General features: G+C 37.6%; 1 protein-coding gene across 1 annotated transcript; it reads left to right on the forward strand.

The window, feature by feature from the left end:
• Window positions 1–4,346: 4,346 nt before the first annotated feature.
• LOC114611196 (olfactory receptor 145-like) lies at window positions 4,347–5,288 on the forward strand. The gene has a single exon (XM_028755848.1). It carries the CDS (start codon window positions 4,362–4,364, stop codon window positions 5,286–5,288), a length of 927 nt encoding a protein of 308 aa, XP_028611681.1. The 5' UTR covers window positions 4,347–4,361.
• The last annotated feature ends 6,404 nt before the right edge of the window (window positions 5,289–11,692 follow it).

Consider the following 11,692-nt stretch of genomic DNA (forward strand, 5'->3'; position numbering starts at 1 on the left):
CCCTGACAGTAAGGTCTTATTTCTGACACCCTTTAATGTCACTGAATAGGAAGACATTCAGTTAGTACTCAGCTAGAAGCTTCACTCCTATTGACTGTCATTCACAGTGCAGGAGACACCTTGCATGATACCGGAGAAGAGAAATGAATCAAAAGATAATCAAAACAAAACTAATCAAAAAAAATTTTTTTAATATATTACATGGAATACATTTTAATGAATTTCCAGGTCCTGATCACCATGGGGCACCAAGGCATATTGGTCCTGTGGGGAGCATTTCAAATTTTCCCTAAGGAATTTTTGATCCCTTAGTAATTTTGGAGAGTCAAGAATAATTGAGATTCATTTAGTCAATTATTATATTTCTTTTTATCTAAAATACAGAGATCTGCAGTTGAGGGATATCCATTTTTTTTTCTTATTTTTCTCACTTTGTTTACTTTTTTGTTTTCACAGGCTTCATCAATTCTTTGCTTCATCATCTAGAGAAATGACCTGATTCTTTTCATGTCCTGACATTTGTTTCTGAATTTATTTAGTCTTTTGTTACGTTTCCCTACTTCAAACTTGTACTTTCATGCCCAGCTGATCAAAACTAAATGTAAAAACTCAGACCAAATTTTCACTCTTTTTAGCTAGTTGCTACTTAGCCAAACCCTAGGAGAGTGTCTTGGAAATTTTTGTTGCTGCTGTTTCCTCGTTCCCAATTAATGAGAAATCTAGCTGAATACTCCATTGAAATGTCTCCTTTATATATTTTTTTGTTTATCACAATTTCTCTTAATCTTTCTTTATCACAGCGTTACTCTTAATTCAGAGACCTTCGTTTGTTTTTCATTGTTTCTTCCCCTTCAGTCTTGCTCTCTTCTCTTTTCCCTCTCTCCCTTTTTCCCACGTTTTCTCCTGTTCCCACTGCCTGTTGCAATTGCCTATGAAACTCAGCCTTGTTCCCTCTCTCTAGCGCTTGCATTTTTCTCGGGTCTCCCGTGCAGTAATAATCTAAGTACTGAAACTGTTTAGACTTTGTGTGACAAAAGATCAAAAAATAATGTCTCTCAATGCATTTCAAAAGGAATAGAACATTGATGTTGGCATTTCAGATCTTATCATAACTCAGTATTACAAATTTTCTTATGATACATGTTACATGTGTGTAAAAATACATTGGGAATTCTCAGCATTTTCAGAAAAATAGGGTGACATTCAGGGATTTAAGCTATAGCTTTCTTTCTTTCCTTGTTTCTTTCTTTGTTTCTTTCTTTCCTTCATTTATCTTTTTTCTCTTCCTTCCTTCCTTCCTTCCTTCCTTCCTTCCTTCCTTCCTTCGTTCCTTCCTTCCTTTCTTTCTTTCTTTCTTTCTTTCTTTCTTTCTTTCTTTCTTTCTTTCTTTCTTTTCTTCTTTATTTTGCCTGTCTGTCCATCTGTCTGTCTGTCTTGCTTTTTGAACTCAGTAACTTTGATCTGAAGTCCAATCTGACAGCTTTTTAAAATAATCATTGTCTATACATGTCTTATGGATGTGGTCCTTGTACACATTCTTGTCTATAAATAAAAGTATTGACACTCTATAAATCTTTTCCTGTGGGAAATGTTCTGTGTTTATATTCAGTATGTTTTCATAGAGGGCTGGGAAGGGATACTCATTTATCCAGTCTTGTCTATATATTTATAGATTATCCAATGGATATGTGAAATTCAATTGCTTTCAGTGCTTTATTGGCTAATTAACCCTAAAGAAAACAGCCAATTTGCATTTGATGTTATGGACCTGGAAGAAGTATGTGTGATATATATGAAAGAAGCCACTGTAAGGAAGCACTTAAGATTTCAGCTAGTGATAGGAAGTATGGAGAATCCACAGTATATTAGAAAAATATTATTATATTAGAAAAACCCAGAACAAGGAATGAGCTACCTTTTCATGGAGTTGTTTGCTAGTAGTGTACCATAAAACCCCCAATATTATAGGCTATTGCCACTGCTCTTGGTTATCACCACACTTGCTAATTAGGTCCTACTGAAGCAGACACCATATAATTAAATCATAACATTGAGAAAGTAAGCTTGTATATACTATATAGCCCATTGTCTGGAGGGTTTAAAATTTTTTCTATGTCCACATATGTTTTGTTCTTGCATTTTATCCTTTGTTAATTCCATACGTGGAAACAAATTATATCCATCTACATATAGTTCCAGAGTCCAGACAATCAATTCAAACATGAAGACCTGGAAACAAGCTATGATCATTCTACCTATATTATATAAACTCATCATAAGCACTGATTACCCTCAGCATGCTTTGAAGGTTCGTGAGAAGCTAATCCTCTCATGGTAGCTATTTCTCAACGATTCTGAGTGATTTAAAGAGAGAGCAATGTGTCACTTTTTGGAAGTTGGTCTTGTCTTATGTAAGAAGTTGGGAGATTAGTCTAGTATTGTTCAAACTTGTAATGCTAAAAGTATATAATTGCTATCAATGGAGAAATTTAAATAATTAACTTAAATTTAATGATCAGTTTTACTCAGATGTAAATCATGAAGCTTACATTAATGGCTGACCAGGGAGGACATACCCACTGGTTTAATGTTGATATAAGTGTTATAGGAGTAACCAATAATATTTGTATTGGATTTCAAGCTTTCTCCCTAGACAAAATTCACTCCAACCATGCTTATTGAAGCCAATTGCTGAGGCTAGATAGGTTAATATGTCATAGGGAAGCAAACATGGCTGTTACCTGTTGTGGATATAGTATAAACGTGATTTTAAATTTTTAATGCTTTTCTATTTTATTGATAGATTGGTGCATCTCTCAACCTTCATCAGAGATGCTTCTTTTAGCAAGAGATTGAGATTAACCCAGATATTAATGGCTAGTCAATAGGGAGAGAATAAGAAAAGGTGAGTGTCTTGTCCTAAAAGGGACTTCCACATCATACTCCTTCACCCAAGTCTCCAGAATCATTAGGGAAGTAGAGGTTGAAAGATCATAAGAGCCAGAGGTAATACATAACTACATTAAAACAATGTTTTCATGATATCCTCAAGGAACTCACAGTGGTAACAGTTGACCTGAGTAAAACCAAGCCTGATAAGATACAAGGGATACAAGGATGGAGAGCAGATATGGTCATAGTTTCAACATCTAGCTGAGTAACTATTGGCAGTTGATAAATACTTTAGGAAACATGGTCAATTTCAGATGCAGCTCTCACAGAATATCTACTCTCAAATAGATGGCATACGCACACACATACACACTACACACTACACACACACACACACACACACACACACACACACACACATAGGTAATACTCAGTAGACTCAGTTGTTTAAGAATTGAACAATGAATTGGGGAGGTAATAGTGACAGGGGGATGGGGAAGAAATTGGAGGAAAAGACATCAGGGATGAACTTCATTAAAATACATTGTATAAGTGTATAAAAATTTTGAACTATGAAACAAAATGAAATTGTATATATCTAAATGTACCAACTTCATTACTATTGAACTAATTTGCAAGTACCATAGCAATAAATAATACCTAATCTCTAGGGAAACTACCTGGGAAACATAAGTCTTTCAAGTTTTAATCAGGGCCCTAAGAACACACTATCATAACACTCTCTTGGGTCATTACCAGGTGGCTCTTGTGACATCAGTATATGGTACTTACCAACCTCTTTTATAAATAAGGTATTGTAGGAGAAGCCAGCACCAAAAATCGTGATCCAGAATTCATGGCTCCTCAGAGCCTGGAGGAATGAGAGCTCTGGTTTCCTATGTTGAAAATTAACTACTCTCACTTCCAAAAAGCGAAATATAGTAACAACAGAAAATATTTTTTTTCTGTACATTCACCTTTTTCGCTCATCCATTCCACTTGTACTTGCCCTCCCGTGGGTGCACAGAAGAGTGAGTGCAGTCACTTGTCTGATCTTGAAGTAGAAAGGTAAGTATTGAACTGGATAGATGCATGATTTTCTTATCTCTAACTACAACTGAGCAACACAGTGAGCCTTTGATGTGCCTTATCTCTTCTCTTTCGAGATTACCACTGAGCCTAGAGTAGGAGAAGGATGGTTAAGGTAAAAGTAGAATCAAGATGCTATAGAGTCGATGATGGCCATTGTTTGCCTGAATATTATTCTCAAATAAATGGCTTCAATATATTTATGTTTATTTCTGTACTGTAACTCCCATAAAATGCAGTAAAGAAACATAATTGTGAGCTTGATTTTATCCTTCTATTCTAGTTCTTAGTCGAATATTAATGTGGTAGGTTGAAGAGTGCTGGGATTTCATTTCAATGTTACAACTATTACTGTCATTACAGGTATGACCTAGGGAAAAATGGTTTTAGGAAATGCCTCTTCAGTGAAGGAATTTATTCTGCTGGGCTTGACACAGCAACCAGAGCTCCAACTGCCTCTGTTCTTCCTCTTCTTGGGAATCTATGTGGTCTCCATGGTTGGGAACCTGGGCTTGATTGTTCTGATTGTGTTGAATCCTCACCTGCACACCCCCATGTACTACTTTCTCTTCAACCTTTCCTTCACAGATCTCTGCTACTCCTCTGTCATCACCCCCAGAATGTTGGTGGGTTTTGTGAAACAGAACATCATCTCTCATGCTGAGTGCATGACTCAACTCTTTTTCTTTTGCTTCTTTGTTATTAATGAATGCTACATTTTAACAGCAATGGCCTATGACAGATATGCTGCCATCTGTAAGCCCCTGCTTTACCAGGTCACCATGTCCCAACAGGTTTGCCTGTTGATGACAGTGGGTGTGCATGTAATGGGGTTTTTGGAAGCCACTGCACACACTGTGAGTATGGTAAGCCTGACCTTCTGTGATGGCAACATCATCAATCACTATGCATGTGATATACTTCCTCTCCTGAAACTCTCCTGCACAAGCACCACCATCAATGAGCTGGTGGTTTTCATTGTTGTGGGTGTCAACGTCATAGTTCCCACCCTAACTATCTTTATTTCTTACACCTTAATCCTTTCCAACATCCTCAGCATGCATTCTACAGAAGGTAGGTCAAAAGCCTTCAGTACCTGTGGCTCCCATGTGATAGCTGTTTCTTTTTTCTTTGGAGCTGCAGCCTTCATGTATCTTAAGCCTCCTAGTGCATCTGTGGATGAAGATAAAGTATCTACCATATTTTATACCATTGTGGGTCCAATGCTGAATCCTTTCATCTACAGTATAAGGAATAAGGATGTCCACCTTGCACTGAGAAAAACGTTGAAAAGAAGGTTTACCTAAGTAGAATCTGTTGTGGAACTAAAGTCTTATGGCCTGTGAGGTTTACATTTTAAGAGGATTGATGGGAGTGGTAAGTAATTGGCATAGGATTTGGCTGCATTCAGGAGTTTCTGGATTTGACCTGCAGTTTTTTAAGCCAACAATGACAGGAACTAAAGTAACAAATATTTTCAAACACTGTTAAGTATTGTGTAGAATCAAAGTTAGTTAATATTTGCAAAATTAAATACTTCTGGAGGGAATTTCAGAAGTAAAAATTTCAGTGGAAGGTGACTAATGGATCATCCCTTTAGTAGAGAGAAAATATTTTGTCTGTAATTTTTCAAAACAGTCATATCTTTTTCAGCATTGAAAACTGAACATACGTATAAGTGCAGCAAATTACCAGTAGAGTAGCCTTGGATATTACCAGATTTCTCCTTGGAAATCTGCTCATTTAAGTACAATAGACTTGATATTATACTCAGAAATGGCAAAATCAAGAGATTCACTTATGTGTACATGTTTTATTGTTTTGTCATGTGTGATTCGGTACATTACAACCCTACTCTCTTTCATAGGAGGCAAGTGTACTATCATTGAGATACATCTCAATCACCACTGCAACTAGGGACATTTACAAGTTTTATGTGGCTATCTCAGAGACACTGTCTCACTACTTTGGTTAGTAACATTTGGGATGAATTGAAGGAGATTTCATTATACAGGCTCCTTTGTTTCTCAAAAGGCTGTGGTTAAGAGAAGAAATGAATGCCCCTTTCTCACTCGTCTTTACTCATTGTCTTAAAGTAGTTTGGTAAAGAGGAGTTGATGAGTCTGTTTTGATTCCAGTGCTCTGAAATAGTAATTCACAGCATTTAAGGTCAAGAAACCTATAGTAAGTTTTTCCCTCATTGACATGAGGTCAGGTATGTGAATATAAGGACCTAGTATGTATCCATTGGAAAGGATTTGACTAAGCAAGTTTATTGTGTGACGGATGTTTATGTTCTAAGTATGACATAGTATGATAAGAGATCTATGATACTAAATTTCCTCTAGCCTCAAAGCCCTAATAGTTTCAGGACAGATGAAAGCTTATGGAACATTAAGTGTCATTCTTGTACTATTTTAAAGAAACTGTTGCTCTTCACAATAATGGTCACAATGTGAACCACTGCTTCTGCTTTTGTAAACAAAGCTTACTCAGGACAACTGCTTCCATTAGTTCTTTCAGTGCTATGAGTGCACTTATACATGGTTGCACTTAGGCAAAAATACATATGTATGTAAAAATAATGTTGTCTCCTGATTTCAGGATGCATGTCCACACATAGATTGGATGTACATTTATGTCTTAAACTGCCTTTAGTAACTCCTGTCTTTTGTGACTTGGTGTTACATTATTGAAATCCTGACTCCCTGGAATACCCTGGCCAAACACTATCTGAATAAACACTATTTCTTTGTCAGACTGGTGAATACCCCATGCCTATAACATTTCAATGTTCTAATTTTAAGCTGAAGCTGAAAATTTTGGGGATGTGCTTTGGGGACCTGAAGTCCTCCATTTTTAGGTCTGAGATATATTAGAGGGACTCAGTGCTTGGGGAAATCATTGGTAGGTTCTCTGTGACTAGAATGTGACATAGTATTACCTGCCATCCTTCAGCTGTGTATCTAAGAATCCTGTGTGTAGCTCATATTTAGTGGAATTGGGGAAAAAGTGGATCTGGACTTAATTTTCAAGTCCTCTGACTTTTAAAGCAGTTTGGATACTGCTACTCTCATTAGTTCGTTCCCTGAAGGCTCCTATCATGGGGTCTGAGAAACTGGGAGGTTCTGTACTTGAGAGAATTACAGAAAAACTGAGATGAAAGTTGGCTGTTGTGTATATGAATGAAAGTGGCCATCAAATGTTTTTTTTTTTATGGTGTCCTCTGACTTTATGAACTTTCCTTTTAAATTTCTGTTTGATGGACTTGTGTTTTCTTGCATACTCATGAACTTGTAGTGTTGAGTGGATTGCATGTGTTGTTGTTTATTGTTCCTGCTATAATAAAAACAATGTGTGAAAAGCTTCAGCTGCAGGTTTTCAGGTGTATTTAAGGTATGGATATTAAAATGTTTTTCATGCTCTCGTTCTTTATTGAAAAGGTAGTGTAGGGACACCGTCTCTACCCAGTCCCAATCATGATTGTTTGAAAGATTCCTCCAAAATTCTGTCCTGTACCACGTGTTTCACTTGGCTTTGTGACAAGTAGAGAAAGACACAATAGCACAGCAGAAGACACTGTGTGCTTTAAAATAGCTAAGAGGTAGATTAATCCAAGTGAGAATAATTGGGTCTCCTTCTTATCTATCTATCTATCTATCTATCTATCTATCTATCTATCTATCTATCATCTATCTATCTATCATCTATCTATCAATCAATTTCTTTTAACTCTTGAAGACTTTTTTTTGTTGAAGTATGAACTTTATCTCAAGATTTGTAAGAATATTGTGTAAACTACTTTTTAAGGTCATTGTGTAAAATTTATACATAGGTAATTGTTGCAGGAGATATTTTAAAACAGTGGCATTCAATCTGGCTTTTCTTAATCAGCTGCCATGTTCCTGACTAGGCAAGGCCTGAGGCCATGAGCGAGTGGCAGAGGTGTGTTCTCACTGCTACCTTGGCTCAGGTGGCCTGAGATACCAGCCCTTCCACCCATGAGACACAGCATGGGAGACGGCACTGCTGGTCTTCCACACTGTCTCTATAAGGCAGGGCAGTGCCCAGACCATCTCGCCATCAACGCGGGCCCAGTAAGAAATGAGACTCTAATGCTTGAATAGTATCCAAATGCTTTATATATTAGAAATGTTCAATTAACAATTGGCCCACACAATTAGAGTTGTTTTCCAACATCTAATCTTAAGATATAAATCGTTACCCAGGACTGTTCTGGACCCATGTGTGATTCTCCATGGCTGCTATATCTCTTTCCTCCTCCTCAACTCTCTCCTCCTCTTTTTTTTCCTCTTCCTCTCCTTACTCCTCCCACCTTAGCTCCTCCTACAGGTAACAATCATTTACTACAAAATTATATATGCAACTTGCATTCAACTCTTGATTTTGTTAAATAGATGTTTTAAAAGAACAACTATGTAACCTCACCACCATCTTGATTAAGGTGACTATGTGGTTTAAACCAACCGAGATGGCAGCAACAGTTCCCTAAGGTATTTTGCAGTAGGATGGGTGTTTGTTTGATAAATTTTGACCTATAAATAACTATAACAGATGAGAAAAAAATCATAAAAACTGAGTTTATGGAAGATAGAGTTTAAAAACATTGTGTTTTAAAAAAGAGATTAAAAGTCCACCTACATGCATTTATATACGAGGATTAAAAATCAAAATAAAAACTTTCCAGGTTGAGGAATATAGATAACTGTCTCTTTTATCGTTGCATTGTTCTTTGCTGTAATACCTGAGCAACCAGTAAATTTGAGAAATCACATTAAAGTAGCAATGATAATCAAAGATGTAAGCTAAGGACTTTAATAATTTTATCCCGCAAACCTGGGACTACAAATGAGGTTTTATTTACTGTGTTCAGTGACTTTTTGCTCCATTTAAAAAAGGCTAAATAGGCCGGGCGGTGGTGGTGCACACCTTTAATCCCAGCACTTGGGAGGCAGAGGCAGGAGGATTTCTGAGTTCGAGGCCAGCCTGGTCTACAGAGTGAGTTCCAGGACAAGTTCCAGAACATCCAGGACTACACAGAGAAACCCTGTCTCGAATAAATATATAAATAAATAAATAAATAAATAAATAAATAAATAAATGATTAAAAAAGCCTAAGTAACAGGTTTTTTTTTTTTTTTTTGGTGTTAGATTTTTCTCAGAATAGTGTCATGGATTAAACAAAAATGTTTGTCCTTGAATATCATCAATATTCACTGGGTCTGAGATCTTCAATGGTTTGATATATGCAGAGATTCTTCCAGTAATATTACCAATTCTATTTCTTACTTTAAATACAAGGCTATGGCCAGATAATACTAAAGTTAATAGAATACACTTGCTCATAACCCAGAGCACTAGGCCTAAACGATCCACTTAAAAATGGCAAAGAAAAAAAAATACTACTAGAAGAAAAACTGAGTAGGAGAGAAACTGTCTCATTGAAGAAATCAGTCCAAGTAACCTACTTTTTGGATGCTTGTCTCTGGCCAGATTTTTTGATGCCACCCTGACAGTCATCAACAGGGTTGGACATCTCTAATTGGGTCTTTTAACTGAAATTGCTAGCTAGCCATAGTTGGAGTTATCTAGTTTATGTGGCCCTGCCACTGATAGTCAGTGAGGAAGCTTGGGAATGGGGATAATGGCCTCCCTTATGTTCTCTATTACTTCTTGCTACCTCAGCAGTTGGGAGATCTGGCCTGGAAGTCACAGGAGCAGGAGAGCTGTCACTGCCATTCAATGGCTATAGCACTTGGGAATGTGAGGCATGTGCACAGTAATTGAGCTAATACTGAAGGCACAGTTGAACCAATCCCAAAGGTGTATGAGCAGGAGCATTGGCTCAGCGCACTGCCAGCTACAGCACTTGTGTGAGTGGTCCTCATGCTTGTTCTGGGCCGAAGATATAGCTGCATCTTGATGCCTGGGTGCAGGACAGCTAGCCCCATGTCCATGAGAACAGGAGAAATATCTCTGCCTCCAGCTTGTGGCAACATTGGGGAAGGGCAGTCAGAGCTGCTGTTGTTGGAGTGGCAGCAGGCTGAGCAGCTCAGCTGCCACCCACGACCAGATCCTGGACTTTGAGTTAGCCAACCTCAAAAACTACACCATCTGTGAAGAGTTGGAACATGTGAAGGGATAGTCTAGCTGATCCAAAGTTCTAGGATATGCACAACACAGAGCAACAACAGGATTACTGGGAGGAGGCCCAGTGAGAATTCAGTATTAATGATACGATTGAAGACAGACTCATTGCAATAAACATTTGTAAGTGAAGATGTGTGGACAAAGGTAAATATTCTGGGGTACATTATGACAGGATAATACATTTCCAGGCTTTTTTGGCGAGTGAGTGGGTATGGTTGAATTGCAGTGTTAGAAGGCAGATATGAAGGAGACAGGGTCATGATGTTATAATCACAAAAAATTAAAGATTAAAAAAATGGAGTATATGTCTTTAAAAAGACCAACACAATTTAACATCATGAGATAGACTAAGATGGTTGTTGGTGCCAGGCCTGAAATCAGTGACATCACATCCAGGAGACCCTACATCATTGCCAAGGCAACTGCCATACACTCCCAGAATCCACCTGGCTACCTCACCTTTACCTGGGAAAAGGCTACGTCACCGCCCATATAAATAGGCAGAACTCCCTGACCTTGCTCTCTTTTCCCTCCGCCATTTCCTCTCATTTCTCTCCCCACCTTTGCCCTCTGCCCTATATAAACCCGCTCCCCTTGTGGAACTGTTTGGTCTGATGTGGTCTGTTCTAACCTCCATGCCAAAATCTAACAATGGTAGTGATCAGTATCATTCTAGATAAAGAATAATAGAGGTTTGAGAAACAGGTGATTGACCTAGAATGCAATTGGATAAAAGTTAAGAATATGGAGAGGGATATGAAAAGCTAAAGACTTAAGGCTATATCTATGAAAACCAAAACCTGAGATAATTCCCATCTTATAATGTAGCAGGAAAACGGACAAAGCGTTTTAGCAAGAGGTCTATATTATGTTGCTCCTTATGTAAGGTTTATTCAGGCTAGCAGACAGTGACTTAAGAATGTATGTCTGGCCTTTTTGTCTTTGCTGATTTTGTTAAACTTTAGCTATTTGTATTAGCTAGCTATTAGGTGATATTCTGATATTCTGTGATGAGACAGTAGAAAAGGATCAAAAGATAATTTTCCTAGTGTCTCTATGGGCTGCACTGTAGAGGAATTTTAATCCAGAAACATGGCTGCTCTGGCAAGGATTCAAACCAAAGAATTTCTAGGCCTCTTTGATCTAGCTGGAATGACACTCTTTTAATCCCTCTGGCTGGAATGCAGACACACCCTTAGTACAAACATTTAATCCAAAACAATGAAGAAAACCTTCATTTTTTAGAAAGAAGCAGCCATGTTTGAAAATGATTTATAATTGAGAAGCAGACAAAGTGATAAATCAGAGAAACATTTGACAGAATGAGTCAGAGATAGGACATGCCCAACTCTCACAAGAGCACACAAGAGCAGCACAGGAAAGAGAAGTGTACTGAAGAGAGCAAAGCAGAGCAAGATTTTACATATATATACATACATATATACACATATATATACATACACACACACACACACACATATATATATATGGAGAGAGAGAGAGAGAGAGAGAGAGAGAGAGAGAGAGAGAGAGAGAGAGA

The sequence above is a fragment of the Grammomys surdaster genome, unplaced genomic scaffold, assembly GCF_004785775.1.
Source record: "Grammomys surdaster isolate TR1022 unplaced genomic scaffold, NIH_TR_1.0 126086, whole genome shotgun sequence".
Taxonomy (NCBI): domain Eukaryota; kingdom Metazoa; phylum Chordata; class Mammalia; order Rodentia; family Muridae; genus Grammomys; species Grammomys surdaster.

What these genes read in the sequence shown, in the direction of transcription:
- LOC114611196 (XM_028755848.1), top strand. Translation starts at nt 4,362, where the DNA reads ATGGTTTTAGGAAATGCCTCTTCAGTGAAGGAATTTATTCTGCTGGGC.